Here is a 20,595-nt window from a genome sequence, read left to right on the forward strand (position 1 = left end):
CTGTGGGGTCACCCCCGCCCTCTCCCAGCCACTCCTCTCTGTGCAGCTGGGTGGGGGGCACAGGTCCCCCACGGGGAGGAGGCAGGGCCATCTCTGCCAGGATGTCCCCTCCCTTTCCCCCCTCCCCAGGAGGATGCCCAGCAGGGAGGACGGATGGGACTCAATGGTTTTCCTTCCTCCCTCTGGCAGGTGAGACGCCAGGCTGGGAGACAGACTGGAGCTCTGACTTTGCCTAAAAAAGGAAGCAGCTCAGCTAAGCCTGAGGAGCTGGGGCAGGAACAAGCAAGAACTGTGTCCCCGCCGTCCCACCCCCCACCCCCCCGCCGGGAATCTTGGCAGTGCTGGGGCTGGCTCAGCTCCACAGACCTCAGGCCTCGGCTGGGACCAGAAACTGCCTGGTGCTTCCGCCTGGGCCCCGGGGGGGCGGCAATGGGCTCGAACCCCCAAAGTTCAGGGTGTACCACCCAGAGGGACCATGCCTGGCCCCCAGCCCTCCGGCACTCGAGGCTGAGCAGGGCTGCTGCGGAGGTGGGGCTGTGAGCGGAGGCAGCTGGAGGAGAGCCAGGGGCCCCGCGGGGAGCTGACCCAGGTGCAGACGGCCCACACGGCCTGGCTCCTGTTCTAGCTCGATGGGCACCCACCAGCAGGGAGCGGGCAGCACCGGATCTGCCCTGTGGGTCCCCACTCCTGCCCAGCGGTGGGCCCACTGTCACACCTCGGCTGTGCTGCTGGGCTGACGGGGCCTTCTGGAAAAACTGAGCCACTCTTCTTGGCCATGACTCAAGCCCTCGAGGAAGCAGGCGTCCTCCTCCCTCCAGCCTCTCCGTCAGAGGGAGAAGGGACGGGGGCCTGGCCTTGGGAGTGGTCAGCCAGGGCCTCTCCCTAGCCTTGGCCAAGCTCGGCCACCTGCCTTGGCCACCTGATGCTCGTGCTGAGCTCTGGCCTGACCCCTGCAAACTGAGACCACCCCACCCCCACCAGGTCAGCTCTGCCCCCCTCAGTCCCCTGATCTGCTCTGTGGCTCAGCCGGCCACACCACCCCCTGCTGCCAGCATCACGGTGAGTCTCCTCACCCCCCCCCCGAGGTGAGACATGGGCAGATGGAGGGTCCCCAGAGAACACAGGGGTCAGCCAGGGGTGTAGTGGTCAGGGCCAGGGCTGGGCTTGAGACAGACGCCAGAGGAAGCACAAATATAATGACCGGGAAACATCCTTTCTGAAGCAAGACAGGCCTGGGGGCAGGGGGGGCAGAGAAGGACGGAGGCGTCCTGCACACATCCGGCCCTGGCCCCAGCCCCCTCTCTCCCCTGGGGCCAGCCCCTGCCTGGCCCTGTGTTCTGGGGACCAGGAGGAGGGAGCAGCCTGTGGCCTTGGCCCAGTCCGGGAGTCCCCAAGCATCACTTCCCAGAGCTGGCGCACCCTGCCTGTCGGTTCACAGGCAGGTGGACAGGGCTCCACAAAACCCAGGGACAACGTTTGCTCTCCAAGGCACCGCCCCTGCTCCCCGCCGGTCTGCAGGAACGCGCCCTCCTCCACACCGTCCAGGCCTCTGCAGAGAAGAAGGGCCTTTTGTCCCCAGCTCACTGTGGTCATGTTGACCCCTGGGAAAAGGGCAGCTCCCGGGGCCTCTGACCCCACCCCTGACCCCAGCTGAGAGTCCGAGAGGCAGAGTGGCTCGGCCCCACCCTGCCCCGCAGAGATGCCTGTGATGCTGGTTTTCGTGTCAGTTGTATCTTACACAGGCACCCACACACACACAGCTGGGAACACAGAAACCAGAAGTGGGGGTCGGCTGCTGTGGGCCTGGAGGGTAGCGTGGGCGAGCCCGAGGCCCCCTGACTGCACGCAACAGTCACAGGAGCAGAGGGAAGGGGTGGCCGAGAGCGGCAGGGCCCAGAGGCCCCGGCCGACACCCACCCACACATTCTTCTAGGCTTGACTTGCCTGTTTGTGGTCAGGGACGTGCCAGGGCCTGAGGGCCAGTCCTGGGGGTCTGGTGGTCCCATCGTCTTGTTCCCTAGGGGCCCGGGCCTGCCCCTTGCGGCCCCAGAGACGACCCCTGCCCAGTCCTTCAGCCAACAACACCCAGGGTGGCAGGGAAGACAGCTGATGGGGTGGGCAGCCTGGGTACGGGGGTGGGTGCCACCCCATCTGCATTCATCAGTTATCTGTGTGCTGGGCCCAGCCACACAACAGGCTCTGCACTGGGGACGTGCAGGCACTGGGCAGAGCCCCTGTCCTCCCAGCCCTGCCGGGCTAGAACGAGGATGGGGAGCGGTGAGTTTGCAAAGATGCATGTCTACTTATCTTCCCCTTGGAGGGTGGGGTCGTGTCAGACCAGGGGGCAGGAGCTAGAGGAAGTACCAGAGCCCTGGGGTGGGGGCCTGCCAGTGTATGTGAGGGCAGCAAGGATGCCTGGGAGGCATAAAGGGCAGGGGCAGGCTTCATGGGGGAGGCGAGGGCCTAGGGGCAGGATGGGGACTGATGCCAGGCCTCGAAGAAGTAGAGGCCCAAGGGCACAGCTGGGAGGCAGAAAGGCAGGCAGGCAGCAGGTGCTCCTGGTTTTCAGCCTGTGCAGGGAACTGAACAGTGGTGCCCTTCCCGAGGGGGGACCCCTCCCTAGTTTGGGTTCCCTGTGCTGGAACCTTCTGTAACAGGGAGGTGACCCTCATGCCCTGTCCTAGCCCCAAGCAGGGTTCAGGCAGGCTTACATAGGGAAAGAGAGAGCAGGGAGGGACAGAACTGTGTCAGCACCTTGGTTGGGGGGAGTCCCCGGGGTGGGGGTGGGACCATGGGGCAAGGGGAGGGGCCTCAGTCCCCAGAGTCAGCACAGGGCTGGCTCTGCCTGTTCCTCCCCAGCCCACCCAGCACAGCTCAGTTTCTGCCCAGCACCCCTTGCCTGGCCCACATGCCTGGGTGGGGCCGGGCTCACACCTGGGGTACAGACCATGGGGACAGAACGGGCCAGCTCTCCTAGCCCTGCCTAGCTGCTCACCACTCAGAGTGTGCCTGCAGACACCTGGGCTGCTAGGAAATGCTTTGTGAATCAATAAGTGGCCTTGGGCAGATCAGGGAACCTCGCGAAGCCCAGACTCTACACCTGTGGGGTCTGGACAGTGCCCCCCCCAGGTGTGTGAGGGCCGGCAGACAGAGGGGATGCAGGCACGCCCTCACATGCACACACATGTACACCCACACACGATGCACACGCGCGCACACACACACACAGGCACGCGCGTGCACGTGCACCCCCATGGCCAGGCACGCTCTTTTGGGGCAGGGGCCTGGGTACTTGCAGAAAGAGAATTTTTTGCCCGAAGTGGAGGTCACCTCTGACCCACCCAGTAGCTCAGGGCCTCTACCCTCCACTTTACCGTCCTCCCTGATGGCTGGCCCCCTACAGCAGACCCCTAGGCTCCTCTGTCAACCTTCCACAGCCTCCCACAAGTATTCCTTTTGTGAGTGGGTGGGAAGAGCTGGAGCTGAGGCAGACTGTCCCCGGGGCCAGCTGGAGGCCACGTGGGGCTTGGGCAGGCCTGGGAAGCCGGGACACACCTTAGGAACCAGTGGGCTCAGCAGCTGAGCTCCCCATGGTGGCCTCCCCGCCCCCACCAGGCCCAGCTGCTGTTTTGATGACTCCAGGGCCAGGCGGATCCTCAGGAGAGTCCTCTGACGCCTGGCCAGAGCTTGCCCAACCCTAGACGGGAGGGGAAGGAAGGCGGCTTCGGACCGGGGAAGCTCTCCTCGGGCACGGGGCAGCCAGCCGGGCCCCCATCTGACCGGCCACAGACCATAGGAAAACCCCAAGGACTCCTGCTGGACCTGAATCAGCCCCACTTCGGGCCCTGTTCAAGCCACGAGTGAGCCCTGAGCGCTGATCCTTGGGCACGTCTGGGCCCTGACCTCCTGGTCACAGGTGGAGCCCTGCTGGCCACATGGTGTGCTGGATCCTTTCCAAGGCCTTCCAGCTATTACTAGATTCTGGACGAATTACAACAAACTTTTTTTTTTTTTTTTTTTTTTTGCGGTACGCGGGCCTCTCACTGTTGTGGCCTCTCCCGTTGTGGAGCACAGGCTCCGGACACGCAGGCTCAGCGGCCATGGCTCACGGGCCCAGCCGCTCCGCGGCGTGTGGGATCTTCCCGGACCGGGGCACGAACCCGTGTCCCCTGCATCGGCAGGCGGACTCTCAACCATTGCACCACCAGGGAAGCCCACAACAAACACATTTTTAATACACTGCTGGGCTTACAAGGCAGTAGATATCTTCCAAGCCCCCTCCCCTCCAGGAAACGCTAGAAAGAAGTGTATAAATAAACAGAAGAATAGGGAACAGAAACCCAGGATGATGAACGGAAACAAATGGGAAAGCAGAGAATCCCCTGAACGCAGGGATGGAGCCACAGTGCATCAGGGCCACAGTGGGGGTGCCCTGCACAGCGGGGTACTAACCAGGACCCTAACGGGGGCCCAGGTTGGTCACGGCTCACAAGGGCATCCTCTGTGGAGGGACGTGGCCTCAGAATGTTCACAGGTGTGCGCTGATGCTTAACAAGTACAAACATTCAAAGCAACATTATGCTGTTACTGAGTCAGCAGACGCAACAAATAACAGATTTAGGCCCCAAAGGCAAAGGGAGTGCCGTTGTTAGGTACAGTCTGTAAAATAACTATGTGTGTGGCTTCCCTGGCGGTCCAGCGGTTAAGACTCCACACTCCCAATGCAGGGGGTGAGGGTTTGATCCCTGGTTGAGGAGCTAAGATGTCGCATGCCACAGGGCACTGCCAAAAAATAAATAATTAAAAGAAAAGAAAAGAAACAACTATGTGTGAAACGTTCCAGAAGTCGAAGCTGGAACCCAAATCCCGAGCATATGCACCAAGAGATCATCAAAATCATCAGATTTGAATAAGAAGTGAGTAGTATAACTTTTAGATAGGGCGACATAATAATTTAAGGTAAATGGATGTGATAATCAGCAGATTAGACTCAGCTAGTGCTTAGTGAACTCAAAGAGGGAGATGAGGAAATTGCCCAGAACGCAGCACTGGGAGACAAGGAGATGGAAAACACAGAAGAGAGTTGAACTGACATGAGTGGGGAAAGCACAATGGGAAGCATTCACGTAATAGGTGTTTCCCAGGAAAAAATGTGGAGAATGAATGAGACAGAATTGAAGAAATAACGGTTGAGAATTCTCCAGAACTGCTGGAAGATGTGAATCTGTAGAAACGGGACACACCGTGTGTACCAAGGGGATAAATACGAACATAGCCACAACCACAAACATGCTTAAAAGCACAGAAAGCAAAAGACGGAAAAGATCTTAAAATTATCCAGAGAGAACAGACAGAGCCCTCACTCTAAACGCTGACCCTGGTCTCGGGCTGAGCCCTGCATGACCTAGTGCTCTGGCCGCTGAAGTTCTGGAACCGTGGAGCGTGGAAGTCTCCCCACCGCTGGGACTCGCTGGAGGCCGCTGCCGGACCAGACAGGGGGCCCGCAGGGACTGCCCGTTGTCGGGGCACAGGAGCCCAGGACAGCCACAGTGGCAGAAGCCAGGAAGGCCGCCTCTCTCCGAGCCTGGCCACGCGCCCCTTCTCCGAGAGCCATCTCCCTGTTCTCTGGGGGCGTCCCAGCCCCTCAGCGGCTGCGGGGACTGCGGAGGCCGGTGAGGGTGGGGAAGGGCCGTCCCGGTCCGGAGGAGTCCGGTGCCACCTCGCGGCCCCTCGGAGCACTGCGTACGGGGCCGCGCGGCACGCACGGGATTTCACGGCCGGGACCTGGACGCAGACCCTGAGCTCACCAGCCTGGAGCCAGCGATGGGGAACACGGGGGGAGTTCGGGGGCCTCCGGGATTTGGAGAGGCCTCTGGGATCACACCCAGGCTTAGAGCTGCTCCTCCCCGTCGGGGTGGCGGCAGGGTCCGGGACTCCAGGTCGGGGGTGGCAGCAGCGAGCGGAGGCGTCGGGCCAGGCGGGAGCGGGCGGCCGAGGCGAGCACCAGCAGCGGAGGCAGCGAGAGGAATCCCGACACGATGAGCGCCGCGGAGCCGCGGTCGGACAGCAGCGCGCGGCACGCAGGGCGGGGCGCCGGGTGGACCTGAGGGCGGGGCGGACGGTCAGGCGGGGCTGTGGGGCCTCAGTTCCGAGACGGGGCCTGGCAGCAGGTGGACGGGGCGGGAGCTAAGCCCCGCTTCGGCTGTGAGTTGGCCGGGGGCGGGGGGGAGCCGGTGCAGATGGACCGGGGCGGGGCCTGGTGACAAAAGGACCGGGAGGGGGCGGGGCCTCAATTCCGGGGCGGGGCCGGGGGGGCAGAGGGATTGGGGCGGGGCCTGAGAGCCGGGGGACCGGGGCGGGGCCGGGAGAGGAGACAGCGGGGCCTGAGGTCTGGCAGAGCCGGTGTCGGGGGTGGGTGGGGGGGCTGGGGCTGGCTGTGAGGCAGGCATTTCTCAGCCGAGGATGGGAGATGGAGACCCAGGCGGGAAATGGCCCGAGTAGGAGCCCCTTGAGGGGAGGCTCAGAGAATAGCTCTCTCTGCTCTCCCATGGCCCTTTCCTAAGTTGGCAGCTGACCCCGAGGCCCTACCCTGGGGTGTTGCCATCTGGCGCCACCTTGTCTACTGCGGCCCAGCGTTCGGCCCCCTTCCCCCGGCCCCCCCTTCCCCAGATGGGCAGAAAGGGGCCCATCTGCCTATACCCTCCCTATCCCAGACCAAGCCATAACCCCTTCCATACGTGGGGAAACCCATCCCAGGGGAGGAGGGGTCTTCAGGGGGGCTGTGTGTTGGGGGAGGCTGGGAGGATGGGGACTGTGGACTGGTTAAATCTGACAATATCTTTATCTTCTCTTCCTGGAACCCTCCTCCTCTTCCCACCCTGCCCAGCTGTCCAGGCCCTGGCGGCTCCTGGTACAAGGCTGAGAGGCCTCAGGGGAGGGGAGAGAGCCTTCCCCTTGGGTGGCAAACAAAAGCCCTTCTTTTGCTGTGGCCAGTGGGGTGGGGGGGCTTGGCAGGAGAAGGAGCTCTTCAGGGAGGGGCACACGTGCCTCCAGGGACCTGCACTCCCCGAGGACCCCAGACAGTCCCTCAGCCCCGCACCCGTGGACGGCGCAGCTCACCCTTGAGTGGCACAGGAATCCCAGGTACACAGTGGTGGCTGCGGGCAGCAGCAGCAGCAGGAACACGGCTGCGGGCAGCAGCAGATGGAGCACGAGCCCAGCCAGGGCCCGACCCGGCAGCAGCAGGACCCCCAGGCCTTGGGCAGCCAGGCCTGCCCACCCTGGGGACATCAGGTCTGAGGCCTGGCGGTCAGGAAGCCTTCGGGGCAGCATGGGTGCTGTGTCTGAAGCGCCTCCTCCCTCCTCCTCCTCTGTCTCCCTCTCCTGCTCACTCATGCTCTCTTGGCAGTGGGCCTGGTGGGCTCACAGTGGTGGTCACGTGGCAGGACTGATGCCCATCCTCCGCCCCCCGCCCAGGTCAGATTAGCAACCTTTTAACCCTAGGTTGCCAGGTCAGACCTCCACCCAGACCCGAGCAACCAGATAGTGGACTCAGCTGGAGGGCAGGGCCCTGGTCCAGGTAGGTCCGGCCCTGACCATCAGTCTCCAGGGTCACACCTGAGCCTCAGGTCCTCGCTGCCAGGCTGACCCTCTCTCTGCCAGGTTACTACAGCTCCAGCCCTGCCCAGTCTCCCCCGCCAGCCCCTGCGTGCTCTGGTCGGAGCCTGCACAGCTGTCCTGAGAGCTCAGCACTGGGCCGTCCTCACCCCAGGTCCCGCCCTCTCCCCACTTCCAGACCCTGCAACAATGGTTTCATTTCATCAGTCTCAACTCTGGCAACTGCCCCATCCGTAGCTGCCACGGGAAGGTCAACATCTGACCTCGCCCCCTCTGGTTCCCTCATCCCCAAACCTGGCCCCTCTCAGCATCAGAACAGCCCCAGAAGATGCTGGGTGCCCACACTGCAGGGCTGTTGAGAGGGCACGTGGGTAACGTATGTGAAATGCTTAATGTGGAACTCAGCACACAGTAGGTGCTCAATAATGGCAGCTACCATTACAGGTATCCTTTGTGTCAGAATCCAATCCATCCTGAAAACAGGGGGAGTGTGTATTCTGTGATTTCAAGTAAGCAGGGAGGAAGCATTCCCAGCCCCTCTGAAAACCCCAACTAATTTCTCCAAATATTACCAAAATACTCTTAGCACCTAACAGCCTCCCGGGGTTTCCGTGCACGACATACAGTGTTTTAAACACCACTTACAGGGACTTCCCTAGTGGTCCAGTGGGTAAGCCTCTGTGCTCCCAATGCAGGGGGCCTGGGTTTGATCCCTGGTCGGGGAACTAGCTCCTGCATGCATGCCACAACTAAGAGTTCACATGCTGCAACTAAGAAGCCTGCATGCCTCAACTAAAGATCCCACATGCTGCAACTAAGAACCGGCGCAGCCAAAATAAATCAATAAATAAAATTATTTGAAAAATAATAACAAATAAATAAACACCACTGACATTACTAGCTGACACTTAAACCACTGAGTAGGTTGTCTGGGAGCTGGACGAAGGAGGCCGGGTGGCACCAGATGCGATGTTTCTCTTTCCCTCCCCCTACAGTCCACCTCATCCCTTCCAACTTTTCTTCCAACGTTTTCCAGGCCTCTCAAGCTCACCAGCACCCCTCAGACACGTAGGGATGTGGGACGATGACAGCGACATGCACAGCTTGTTCAAGGGACGCGGTTGGAGACACGCCGGCCAGGACAGCTGCTGAGGCCCCCTGCAATGCACGCCAAGCCCTGCTGCCCAGCATGTGTGCAATCGAACTGCTTGCACTGGCACACGCGTGTGAAGATTTCACGGTAGCTGTTTATTTATTCTGATAGTGAAGTTGGGGTAAAAAAGAGAGTTCAGACAGCAAGTGTATTGGACTCATCTCCTTTCTAAGCCCCAACCTCTCCCCCAGGTCCTCCACTCATTCATTCACTCACTCAACGCGTTGAGCTCCCGCCGTGCGCCAGGCACGATGGATGCCTGTGGATTCAACGCGGAGGGAGGCCAACAGAGGCCTCTGCCTGTAGCGGGACAGCTCTTTGCAGGTCACTGAGCAAGCTGCAGTGCCCAGGCCATGGCAGAAGCCGGGGGGACAGGCCCCACGGCCCACTCTCACTGCCTTCTGCCTGTGGGGAGGCCACCAGGAAGCAGTTTCTAGCTTCCGTGGCTCTGAGGTACAGGACGGTGCACGGGGCCCCCAGGGCGCGGCTGCAGCCCAGAGGCTGCTCCTCAGCAACGGGGTCCCCTCCCACCCCGTGTCCTCGTGCCCCTGTCATCTGGCCCTGCTCCTTTCAGCGTCTTCCTGGGTCATCCTGTGGGGACAGAGTGCAGAGGGCTGACACCCTTGCTTTTCTGGCCTTTGCCAGCTGCTTAACCAGTAAACTGTCTGCATCCACCCAGAACACCTTACTCCTTACGGGACGAATCTGCCGGCCTGTGCGACATGCTCTCACGAAGCTCTCATTCTAGAGGAGGAGTGACCGTGGCATACAGGGTGGGACCCGTGTGGCTGGGGAGTGGGACGGGGCCTCTCAGCTCCTCGCCTGGAGACCCACCCTTTGGATCTGGCACCTGGAAGGGCTGCCTCTCCGGAGGGCAGGGCCCTGAGGACACCTCGTCCATCTCCGGAAGCTGGGGAGGGGCTGGGGTAGGAGCCACCACCCCAAAGCCGTGCTGCCTCTTGGTGAGCCATCATGAGAGGCGCTGGAGGGACAAGGCTGCAGAGGCTGCCCCACGTCCTTCTCCCGTCTGGGCTCTGGACGGGTGGCCTCACCCAGGGATTGGGGGATGGGAAGGCACCTTCAGGGCCTGCCACCCACCCGGCCCACCCTGGCCCAGGGCCCCAGAGCCACGGTGACCAACCTGGAGGCCTCACTGAGGGCTTCCTGCAGCACCACGTCCACCGTCCAGATGTAGCCCGTCTCCGATCAGTCCTCCCTCTGCCTGGCTCCCTCCTTCAACTGCCTGGGGCTCTGCCCCTTCACAGCCCCTGGAGACCTGCCTCAGTCTCCTCTCAGGGGGCTTCCTATCCCACCCCTTGGTCCAGGTTGCCTGCCTGGTGTCCCTGGAGAAGCTTCTGTCCTCATGCGGCATCTGGGTGGGGGGAAGGGTCCCACCTCACCCTGCCCACCACCCCAGCCTGGTCTTAGCCAGCAGGTACAGGAGTGGGGCTGGCGGGCAGGGCTTGAGCGGGGGACCCAGGGGAAGGTGTGTGGGTGTCTCCTGGGGGCGAGTCGTGGCACATCAAAGGCTGTGCTCCTCGAGGAGCTGTGGTCCACGGGCAAGTTCCTACCTGCCTGGTCTTTGTCTCCCGGGAGGGAGGACAAGCCAGAGGCCCTGGCAGTTGCCAGGGGCTGACGGCTGCTGGGACAGGGGCTGTGGCCCGCAGGCAGGGCCTCCCCCTTAAGTTGCTGGGTAAACAGGTGGAGAACTGGCCCTTAGCCCGGCCCCCGGGAGGCCCCACCGCCACCGCACAACTGCAGCTCCAGCCTTCCACCTTCTGGGAGCAGATACCCCACCGCTGTGCCTTCAGGGGGAGTGTCATGAAAGGGCCACCAGGCTGTGGCTGGGCCGGGACGGTATGTAGAGGACCCCCAGACGGAGGACGGAGCCCCTGGGTGGGCTCGCTTTGGGGGTAACTGAGAGCCAAGGCCGTCAGAAGGCTAAGTGGTAGCCAGGTTCCCCTGGGGAGATAAGGGGTCCGTGTCGGCCTGGGGACAGTGGGCTGGGTCCAGCCTGGGCCTCCAGCAACCATGCTGGATTCCTGTTCTTTCCAGATGGACTCTAGGGTCTCTGAGCCCTGGGAGCAGGACCTGACAGAGGCAGGGGCAGAGCAGGAACTGCGGTGGTTGGAGCTGGGCTCCGAGGAGGCCCCAGGAGCTGGGACAGAGGGGCCCAGCGCCCCACAGGCCTGGGGGCGCCTGCTGCAGGCCGTGTGGAAGGGTCACGTGGGCCTGGTGACTCAGCTACTGCGGCAAGGGGCCAGTGTGGAGGAGAGGTGAGCCCAGGGTTAGGACCGGGTACTCCACGGGGCTGGGGGTAGGGATGGTGGCTGGTGTCCCTTCAGTGGGAGATGGAGGCAGCGGTCCCTTGCGGGGTGGAGAGGGTTCCCTCCTGGGCAAAGGTAGCAGGTCTCTTCCCCGTGCCCCGCCCTCGCCCGTGGTGCTGCCCTCCCCGCCCCGCAGGGATCGCGCGGGCAGGACCCCGCTGCATCTGGCCGTGTTGCGCGGCCACGTGCCGCTGGTGCGTCTCCTGCTGCAGCGCGGGGCCCGGGCCGTAGCTGCAGACCGCGTGGGGCGCACGCCGCTGCACGAGGCCGCCTGGCACGGGCCCTCGCGGGTGGCCGAGCTACTCCTACAGCGCGGGGCGTCAGCGAACGTGCGCTGTGGGGCCGGCCTCACGCCACTGCACTGGGCCGCCGCGCTGGGCCGCACGCTGCTGGCCAGGCGCCTGCTGGACGCACCGGGCCCGGGCCCCGCGGTGGCGGACGCACACGGCTGGATGGCGACGCACTGGGCGGCCGCGGGCGGCCGGCTGCCGGTGCTCGAGCTGCTGGCAGCAGGCGGTGGCGCGGGCCTGGACGGCGCCCTGCTCGTGGCGGCCGTGGCCGGGCAGTCGGCAGTGCTGCGCCTCCTCCTGACGCACGGGGCGCGGGTGGACGCCCGGGACGGCACGGGGGCCACGGCGCTGGGTGTCGCTGCCGACCTGGGCCGCCGGCAGGTACGTCTCGGCCCGGGCCCCGCGTGATCGTGCGGGTGGTGGGGAGGGGCCCGGCACCAGGGCCCTGAGTGCCGCCCTGACGTCACTCCCCTTGGTAACCAGCTCTTGGAAGCCCAGGGAGGGCGCTGGGCCGGCAGCACCAAATATTTATTGGGCACTGGCCACGGGCCAGAGTCCAGCCAGGCCCCGGGCGGCTCAGGACCATTAGGGGGCAAGTGGGGTCTCCAAGTAGAGCCCCAGCAGGTGCCATAGGCGGCACGCAACAAGGAAGCAGTGTGGAGAAAGGGGCGCTGAGGGCAGCTGAGCACCATGTGGCCCGCCCAGGCCAGCCCTGCCCCGCCCCCTCCTCTTCTAGGACATGGAGGTGCTGCTTGAGCACGGGGCCGACTCAAGCCTCAAGGACAGGCATGGCCGCTCTGCACTCCACAGGGCTGCTGCCGGTGGACATCTGCTCGCCGTCCAACTGCTGGCCGCCTGGGGAGCAGACGTGGACGCTCGGGACACGTTGGGCCTCACCCCCCTGCACCACGCTGCCCGGGGAGGCCACATGGAGGTCGCCGGCCACCTCCTGGCCAGGGGCGCGAAGGTCGACGCTGCTGGCTGGCTCCACGTGACCCCCCTGCATCTTGCCGTGGAACGCGGCCATGGCTCCACCGCAGAGCTTTTGCTGAGCCGGGGGGCCAGCCCCACCCAGAGGACACAGTGGGGGGAGGTGGCCCAGGATCTGGGGCCTGCCGTCTGTGGAGAGCAGGAGGTGCCCCATGGGCCCCAGGGCTGCAGGGCCAGAGCAGGACCAGAGGCTGCAGGCTTCCACGGCCTTCAGGGCGTGCAGGCTCCTCTCTGCTCGTCTGAGGCCGTCTGCCAGGGTGCACAGGAGAACACCCCAGAGGTTCCTGGAGAAGAAGGAAGCAGTGGCTGGAGCCCGAGCAAGAAGCGTGTGGCTGACCTGGAACCATTCCAGACTCCCAGGGCCACGTCAGCCCTGTAGCTTCAGCCCTGTGCATGCTCTTTGGCGGAGAGACTGAGTCGTGGCCACAGAACTGACCAAAACCCGATGGGCTCCTGTTCGTGCGCCCCCCAGCGGGGTGCCAGCCTCTGTGCTCCCCCCGGGCACACCGGCACTCTTACTGTGTTTCCTTAGATTCAGTATTTGTCTCTCGGCACCCACTCACTAATGACAGGGCCAGTTGTCCTCCTCTCCCCTGCTGTCCCGACCCATGCCCTGAACGGCTGCCTTCTCTTACGTGCCCAGCTGACATCCCCCTGCCCGAAGTCACCCAGGGCCAGGCCTGCCTCTGTGCACCAAGGCCCACTGGATTATCAAACAAACCAATCAGAAGCTGTTTCCCTGCGCTGCCCTGCCTTTCCTGCGGGAACCCCAATAAAGGCCTGAGCCTTCCCCGGGCCCCTGCTCTTACCACCTGATCGAAACTGCTGTTTCTGCCTGTGTCCCTATGGGACGTGGTGTGCCCTCCCCTCAGGAAATGTAAGGCATAAAAATCTGCTTTCAGGAGCTTCCCTGGTGGTGCAATGGTTAGGAATCCGCCTCCCAATGCAGGGGACACAGCTTTGAGCCCTGGTCCGGGAAGATCCCACATGCCGTGGAGCAACTAAGCTTGTGCGCCACAACTACTGAGGCTGCACTCTAGAGCCTGCAAGCCACAACTACTGAAGCCCATGCGCCACAACTACTGAACCCACGCACCTAGAGCCCGTGCTCCGCAACAAGAGAAGCCACCGCAATGAGAGGCCCGTGCACCGCAACGAAGAGCAGGCCCTGCTTGCCACAACTAGAGAGAGCCCCCGTGCGTGGCAACGAAGACCCAACGCAGCCAAAAAAAAAAAAAAAAAAAACAAACCTGCTTTCAGTAGCTTTAGCCTCTCCCTGTCATCACTCAGCCATCTCTGTAAATTAAAAGCCCTGCAGTGCGACAGATACAGAGTGACAGTTGTCTCTGATTGTCCACACCTGCATCCTCATAGAAAATCAATGTCCTTAGATTTTTCTGGAAGAACAGCTTTAGAGGACAGATTTCATCTTTTGAAAGTGAGAGCCGTCTTGCTAAATTAGCGACTCTGTCCGGGGACCCTGGGAGCACTTGGATTTTACCCCCAAGACAACGGAAGCCTTTGGGGAGCGTGAGCTCACGTGACATGGTCTTTCTGGCTCACGGGGCCTGCAAGTGCAGAGTGAACTGTAACTGGGAGGAGGAAACCCGGGAGACCAGTGAGACGGTGGCGGCACAGCAGTGGGGGCGGGAGAAACAGGCAGAATTGGGACAGTTCTGTGGGCACAGCCCTCTGGACCTGCTGATGGTTGGATGTGGGGAGGGACAGGGAAAGGGAGACATAACAATGACTCCTGGCGGGGCCTGGGCCCGAGGTGAAGGGACGGATGGGAGAGCAGATGCACAGGAGACGAAAATGGGGCAAAGATGAGGCCTGGAGTGACATCTCTGGAGTCCTCAGAGTAAGGGTGGGTTTTCTTTGTTTTGTTTTTGGTTTTTTGGGGGCGCGCCGAGTGGCCTGTGGGACCTGCGGGATCTTAGTTCCCCAACCAGGGATCAAACCCGAGTCCTCTGCAGTGGAAGCGTGGAGTCTGAACCACTGGACCACCAGGGAAGTCCCGGGGTGGTTTTTTTTTTTTTTTTTTTTTGCGATACGCGGGCTTCTCACTGTTGTGGCCTCTCCCGTTGTGGAGCACAGGCTCCAGACGTGCAGGCTCAGCAGCCATGGCTCACGGGCCCAGCCGCTCCGCGGCATGTGGGATCTTCCCGGACCGGGGCACGAACCCACGTCCCTTGCATCGGCAGGCGGACTCGCAACCACTGCGCCACCAGGGAAGCCCCCGGGGTGGTTTTTAAAGCTGCAGGATGGACCTCCAGCCAGCCTCCAGCACAGCCTGCGGGCTCGACCTCAGAGCACACCCACAGCCCGACTGCCTCTCACCTCCCCCGCTGCATCCACCATGTCCAGGCCACCATCAGCCTTGCCTGGAATGCTGCCGTAACCAGGCCAGCCCCCAGCCTAACTGTTCTTCTCGCCTGATCCCTTGACTCCCAAGGGGCTGTTCTCAGAATAGTAGCCATAATCCTATTCACTGTCCTGCGCAGTCCCCCAGTGGCTCCCTTTCACAGAGTGTAGACCAAATGTGGTGTACGGTGTTGTTCGCAGATGCCTCAGCGACCTGGCCCGTCGCACGTGCTTCTACCTCAACATCTGCTGACAGGGGAGCCTGTGATGACTCCCAAAGTATTTCACTACAAACTATGTATTAGTTCAAACGTAAATGCGGTGGAGAAACCTGGCAAACAATACTGTAACCAATGGTCAAAGCTGACATCACCCGTGTTGGGACAAGCTGCCATCACGGCCTCCTGGTGCCACGCACCGAGAAGGACACAATATAGTCTCTGAAGTATTCTGCTACAAATGTGTAACCTGATTCTCATCACGAGGAAACATCAAACTCAAACTGAGAGGCACTCTACAAAGTAAGTAGCCTGTACTCTTTAAGAATGCCAAGGTCAAGAAAGACAAAGAAAGGCTGAGGGACTGTTCCAGATTAACCCTGAAAGTTAGACATAAGAACTCCACGCAGTGCATGATCCTGGACAGGGAAAAAAGCGGTAACAATATGTGACAGAACTGGAATGCAGACTGTGGACCTGACAGCAGTATTGCATTAATGTTGAATTTCCTGATTTTGATTCTTGCGCTGGGATTTGTAAGAGAATGTCCTTGTTCTTAGGAAATACACAGTGAAGTATTTAGCTATCTCCAACTTCCTTTCAAATGGACCAGAAGAATACCCCAATAATGTGCTTATAAACATTTACGGAGGGCTTCCTTGGTGGCACAGTGGTTAAGAATACGCCTGCCAATGCAGGGGACACGGGGTCGAGCCCTGGTCCGGGAAGATCCCACATGCTGCGGAGCAACTAAGCACGTGCGCCACAACTACTGAGCCTGCGGTCTAGAGCCCGCGAACCACAGCTACTGAGCCCGTGAGCCACAACTACTGAAGCCCGCGCGCCTAGAGTCCGTGCTCCGTAACAAGAAAAACCACCTCAACGAGAAGCCCACGCACCGCAACAAAGACCCAGTGCAGCCTAAATAAATAAATAACTTCATTAAAAAAATAAAGTGCACAGCTCCGCGGCGTAAAGAGGACCAGGCCCCTCGGTGGGAGGCAGCGCTTCTCCGCTCCACCGGACGCCACGCTCGGCTGTCCGCCCTCCAGCTGCCGGGGGTGGGGGGGGCGCGGGGGGGGCGGGATCCTTTCCTCCACCGCCTAGGCCCTGCCCAGCCCCGGCACCGCCCCCTGAGCTCGAGCATGCGCACAGGAGAGGGATAGCGGCGCGGACCCAGAGCGCACGCGCAGAGACCCGGAAGTTCCCCTGGGTGAGGGAAGAGCTGACCCGGAATCGCTGGGGAGGGGTGGCGGCGGAGGTGCGACGCTCACCTTGGTGAGCAGAGGCGCGGGCTGCGGGCGCCATGGTCTTCCTCACGGCGCAGCTCTGGCTGCGGAATCGCATCACTGACCGCTACTGGCGGGTCCAGGAGGTGCTGAAGCACGCGCGGGTGAGTGTGCCGTGCGCCCCGCGCCCCCGCCTGGCCCGGCGCGCGCGGGTCCCGCCGACCGCCTCCTCTCCCGTTTCTTGACCAGCACTTCCGGGGGAGGAAGAATCGGTGCTACCGGCTGGCCGTCAGGGCTGTGACGCGAGCGTTCGTGCAGTGCACCCGAGCCCGCAGGCTGAAGAAGAGGAACCTGCGGACGGTAAGCGCGGCCCGCTCGGCCTCGCCCCGCTGCCCCAGCCCTCCCGAACCCGCGGGGCCTCGCGGCCGCAGGTGCACCGCGCCCGGCGAGCCGCTCCTGTGCACGCGGTTCGCGCGCAGCCCCGTTGGCACCGGCTGGGCCCGATGCGGTGTGCGGGTGTCGGGGGCGCGAGGGTGGCAGCGGGTCCGGCGTGGCAGCCTCACACGGAACCTGTTGGACAGATGCACGCAGAACTTCCCCAGCCCGGCTTCCCTGCAGCGCTCAGATCTCTCGCTGCGCCTGGAGCGGACGCCGCTGCCCCGCCATTCTGGCCCTTCTCGAGGCCCCTGCCTCCTCCCCTCCAGGCCTTCACCTCCTTGAAGCTTCGACCTGGACCCTTGCTACGCCCGGAGCTGTGTCTGCCCCAGAATCTCTTGCTCATCTTTGTATCCTCCCTCGGCGCCTAAAGATGTGTGTGGAGTTAATGCTTTACAGCGGGCATTTGGATAAAGAGCACCAGCTTTTGCTCACTGTTCTTTATACTTCAGCCTGAATAGGACACTGACTTTTTGTATTAGCTCTTACAAAAAAACCCTTTTAGTCCAGTGACAACCTTCGTTGAGAGGTGTGGATGTAACATACAGCTGGTTCTTAAGCATCTCAGTGTTTCTCATTTCAGCTCTGGATCAGTCGAGTTACAGCTGCTTCCCAGGAACACGGCCTGAAGTACCCAGCATTCATCCTCAACTTGATTAAGGTATGGTCGAGGATGTGGTCCTGCCGAGACGTTAAACGTCTTCATAACCCGTCCAGTTGCCGTGGTCCAGCAGCGTGGGCAGTGGAATGTTAGCAGCCCAACATTGCTTTTGTTCTTGGAGTGGTGTTCTGGTGGGTTCGGGGACGCACCACACTGGCTCTGCCGCTGCCCCGCTGGTAGCAGAATTGGTAATAGGGTATGTGGCACCAAGACATAAGCCCTGGTGTTTCCCCGTCAAGAGAAAAAGGTAGAAAAACTTGGCTTTAACTTTAAAGTTTAATTTCAAAGCTTTTACACTGAATGAATTCTGGTGAGGTAGCAGATCAAGTTGAATCGTAGTCAAAAAGGAGGGAAACATCTTGGAGGGAATAAAGCAAGCATGTGCCACCGAATCTTGGTCACTTGCCTCTGGTGAGTATGGTATTCCCTCTGCTTTTGTGTGCATTTACGTTTTTACTTGAAAAGCTAGGGGGAATGGGTCCTTGTGCCAGGCCCTGTGTCTGGCACTTTACAAAGATCCTCAGGGTAAGTGTAGGTGCGACACCTCTGTTTTACTGATGGGGAACTAGGCTCAAAAGGAGAGGGACTCTGCCCACAGCACAGGGGTCCCAGGTGGTAGAACAGGACTGACTTCTCCTGCACAGCTGCCTTTAATGTCAGGAGACCATCCCCTCTTCTTTCTGCACCCCAGACTCACTGGCACTGTCCATGCATTTTCTGTTGCTTCACTCGATAGAGGACTTTGGCTCTCTCATGTAATGAGCGCCCGGTTTTGATCTTAATTCCTCTGCTTGTGCCTCACACACCTTTTCTGTGTCTTATTTTTCATCGTTTGTGAAATGGAAATTGTGGTTTCCTCTTCCCATCTGCCTTAAAGGGTACCCCAGGCCAGAAGTCTGGCTGACAGCCCTTGGTTTCCCCCCCTGCCCCCCGCCCCCCTTCTCCTCCCGCGTCCTGCTTGAACAGGACTCACCACTCCCTCTCCCCCACTGGGGCTCAAGTGGTGTGTGCTAAGGTGATTCAAATCACAGGGTGCTTAGCCGTGTTCCAAGTCTTCCTGTGTTTCACTGAAATGCATTTCTGATGCTGATACAGGCTCTAATTTTCTTCCCAGTGCCAGGTGGAGCTCAACAGGAAAGTACTTGCAGATCTAGCCATCTACGAACCAAAGACTTTTAAATCTTTGGCTGCTTTGGCCAAAAGGAGGCGACAGGAAGGATTTGCTGCTGCCTTGGGGGATGGGAAGGAGCCCGAAGGCATTTTTTCCAGGGTGGCACAGCACCTCTGAGGGGGATGCTGACACCCACTGACTGCCCTTTGAGGCTGAGCATCTTAGGAAAAGTTTTTTTCTTCCCCCATGTGATGATTATACTAAAATAGGGACTAAGAGTTATTTGTCAACAATGAGTAAGTTTGACTTGCATTTGTGTTAATTTACATTTCAGTAACAGGCCTGAGAGAAAAGGCCCTATCTGCCTCTTTTGGCACAGGTTCAGAAATCTCACATGGATTGTGTAAATAAAATATTTGTGTTCTTTGGCACAAACACCTTGGGTCGGCCCTGCCTGAGTGCCCGTGTGCTGGGTGGTAATTAGGGCAAGGCTTCCCCTAGGAACCCTAGATCCTCCTGCAGGCTGGGGGGTGGCAGCAGGCCCTGCTGTTGCTTGACCTCCCCCTTCCCCTCCTTGGGTTTCCAGCAGGGACTCCTTGGCGCAGCTCTTCAGCCACTGAGCACTAGCTGGTTTCCCTCACTCCCCAGACCAGCAGGCAGGGTGGCTGTCCGGGTCCTGGGCTCGCCTTAGCCCCCGCAGGCAGGGTGACCATCAAATCACCTGGGGAGCCTTAATGTAAGGGTCTCGGCCCCTCCCCCAAATAGCTGACTTCATTAGTTCCGGAGTCAAGCCCAGAAATCTCTGACAGGGGCCGCCTCACAACAGGTCTACCAGCCCTACTTCCCTTACAGCCCTGTCCTCCCCCTCTGACCGCTCCCACGCAGAGGTGTCCACCCTCCTCTTGGGCTGGAATGGAACTTGTGTGCCCCTCCTGCTCAGGAACAGGGCCTTCCCTTGGCCTTCTCCAGGAGCCTCGTCTGCATTCTGAGCCCCTTCCAGCTCTGGCCTCCTGTCACTGGGTCTGTGAGCAGCTCTGCCACGCCCTGATAGCTCTCACCAAAGCCGTCTCCTGGTCCCCAAGTCCAAGGGACACAGCCCTTGCCCCGGAGGACCATGCGCTCCCTTCCCTCCAGGACTGCCCTCCTTCCCCTCCTGCACACGCTCTGCTCTAGGAGAGCTCTTCAGGCCCACCAGAGCAGTCGCTGTCTGCTTGCTGATGACCCCTGCGTTTACCTGGCAATGCCCGCCTGACCGCACTCCGAACCCCCATGCTGGGCCCTGTGGCGATGCTGTCCCCCGCCCTTTGCCAGCCCTGCCCTGGAAGTCACCCCCCTCAGACAACACCCATCTCCAGCTCAGTACAGAGCCGGTCAAATCTTTTCACTCTGCCCACTTTCCTCCATCCTCACGCGGGTGAACATCTCTTCCAGCTGCAATTACTGCTCTGGCTTCTTAAGAGGCCCCTCCTCCTGGCCCTTGTCGCTGTGTCCAAACATGGCCACTGGACCAAGCACTCGGGGGCAGGTGCCTGAGTCCTGTTCTGCCATGCTGAGTGCAGCGCCTGACTACGCACCTTGGCAGAAAATGGTTCATATTGAAAACAACAGGGTGGAGGATACAAAGAGCTCTCGTGTGGCGGACCAAGTTCTGTGCAAGCTGCACTGCTGGGAAGGAGCTGCCTTCTCTTCGTCCATCTTGATAAAGGCAGGTGGGAACGTGGCAGACAACTGTGGGCTGTTCCTGGCACCCCTGCCCTGGCCACAGAACCAGGTTTCCCTTTGTGCTGTGGCCGTGTCCCCAGCTCCAGAGTCTGGCCCTGACTGTCTAGAGCCATCAGTTTTTCCCTTTCCTCTGGCCAGTCACTGTTAGGGGATGGACAGGCAGCCCAGACAGGGCCCACAAGAAACAAGTTGTTTCCTGGAGTGTGCTGCTGTGGCCCGCAGAGAGGAAAGCTCCCTGAGCTGCCGGCTGGGGTAGGGGAGGTGGGGCACTGTAGCCACGTTGCCCACAGAGGTGAAGACAGGACACTGGCGCTTAGTTCGCACAGGTCTGAGCTGCAGGATCGAGTCTCAGCAGGAGTGAAGTCAATGGCACCACTGGGTTTGCGCAGGTTTGAGTTGGGTGCAATCACTGGCAGTTCCCAAGTGTTTGAACCTGCCCCCACCGAGGCTCCTACCCTGCAATCTCCTCTCCAACCTG

At 60.9% G+C, this 20,595-nt stretch overlaps 3 protein-coding genes across 10 annotated transcripts; 2 read left to right on the plus strand and 1 right to left on the minus strand.

Annotated features, from left to right (window-relative positions):
- Nucleotides 1–614: 614 nt before the first annotated feature.
- Nucleotides 615–15,896, plus strand: ANKRD65 (ankyrin repeat domain 65). Of its 7 annotated transcripts, none has more exons than XM_073797507.1 (6): nucleotides 615–1,059; nucleotides 8,654–8,857; nucleotides 10,472–10,627; nucleotides 10,826–11,046; nucleotides 11,234–11,768; nucleotides 12,124–15,895. In XM_073797507.1, exons 2-6 carry the CDS (start codon nucleotides 8,702–8,704, stop codon nucleotides 12,754–12,756), a joined length of 1,701 nt encoding a protein of 566 aa, XP_073653608.1. In that variant the 5' UTR covers nucleotides 615–1,059; nucleotides 8,654–8,701; the 3' UTR covers nucleotides 12,757–15,895. The 7 variants fall into 7 exon arrangements, with proteins under 7 accessions (XP_073653608.1, XP_073653596.1, XP_073653602.1 ...); XM_073797495.1 differs by lacking the exon at nucleotides 615–1,059 and adding an exon at nucleotides 9,450–9,732 and having other exon boundaries at nucleotides 6,371–8,857; nucleotides 12,124–15,896; XM_073797501.1 differs by lacking the exon at nucleotides 615–1,059 and adding an exon at nucleotides 6,371–7,143.
- On the minus strand, nucleotides 5,879–7,395 carry TMEM278 (transmembrane protein 278). The gene is given in 2 exon segments (XM_033841462.1): nucleotides 5,879–6,103; nucleotides 7,120–7,395. Coding segments are annotated over 2 exon segments (501 nt in total).
- Nucleotides 15,897–16,176: 280 nt separating the features above from the next.
- MRPL20 (mitochondrial ribosomal protein L20) lies at nucleotides 16,177–18,830 on the plus strand. 2 transcript variants are annotated; one of them, XR_004523422.2, is made up of 4 exons: nucleotides 16,177–16,352; nucleotides 16,438–16,548; nucleotides 17,207–17,695; nucleotides 18,399–18,605. XR_004523422.2 is itself a non-coding variant. In XM_033845488.2 (4 exons), exons 1-4 carry the CDS (start codon nucleotides 16,266–16,268, stop codon nucleotides 18,570–18,572), a joined length of 450 nt encoding a protein of 149 aa, XP_033701379.1. In that variant the 5' UTR covers nucleotides 16,180–16,265; the 3' UTR covers nucleotides 18,573–18,830. The 2 variants fall into 2 exon arrangements, 1 of the variants encoding a protein (XP_033701379.1); XM_033845488.2 differs by having other exon boundaries at nucleotides 16,180–16,352; nucleotides 17,207–17,284; nucleotides 18,399–18,830.
- Nucleotides 18,831–20,595: the final 1,765 nt, after the last annotated feature.

Source organism: Tursiops truncatus, chromosome 1, assembly GCF_011762595.2.
Source record: "Tursiops truncatus isolate mTurTru1 chromosome 1, mTurTru1.mat.Y, whole genome shotgun sequence".
NCBI classification, from domain to species: Eukaryota; Metazoa; Chordata; class Mammalia; order Artiodactyla; family Delphinidae; genus Tursiops; species Tursiops truncatus.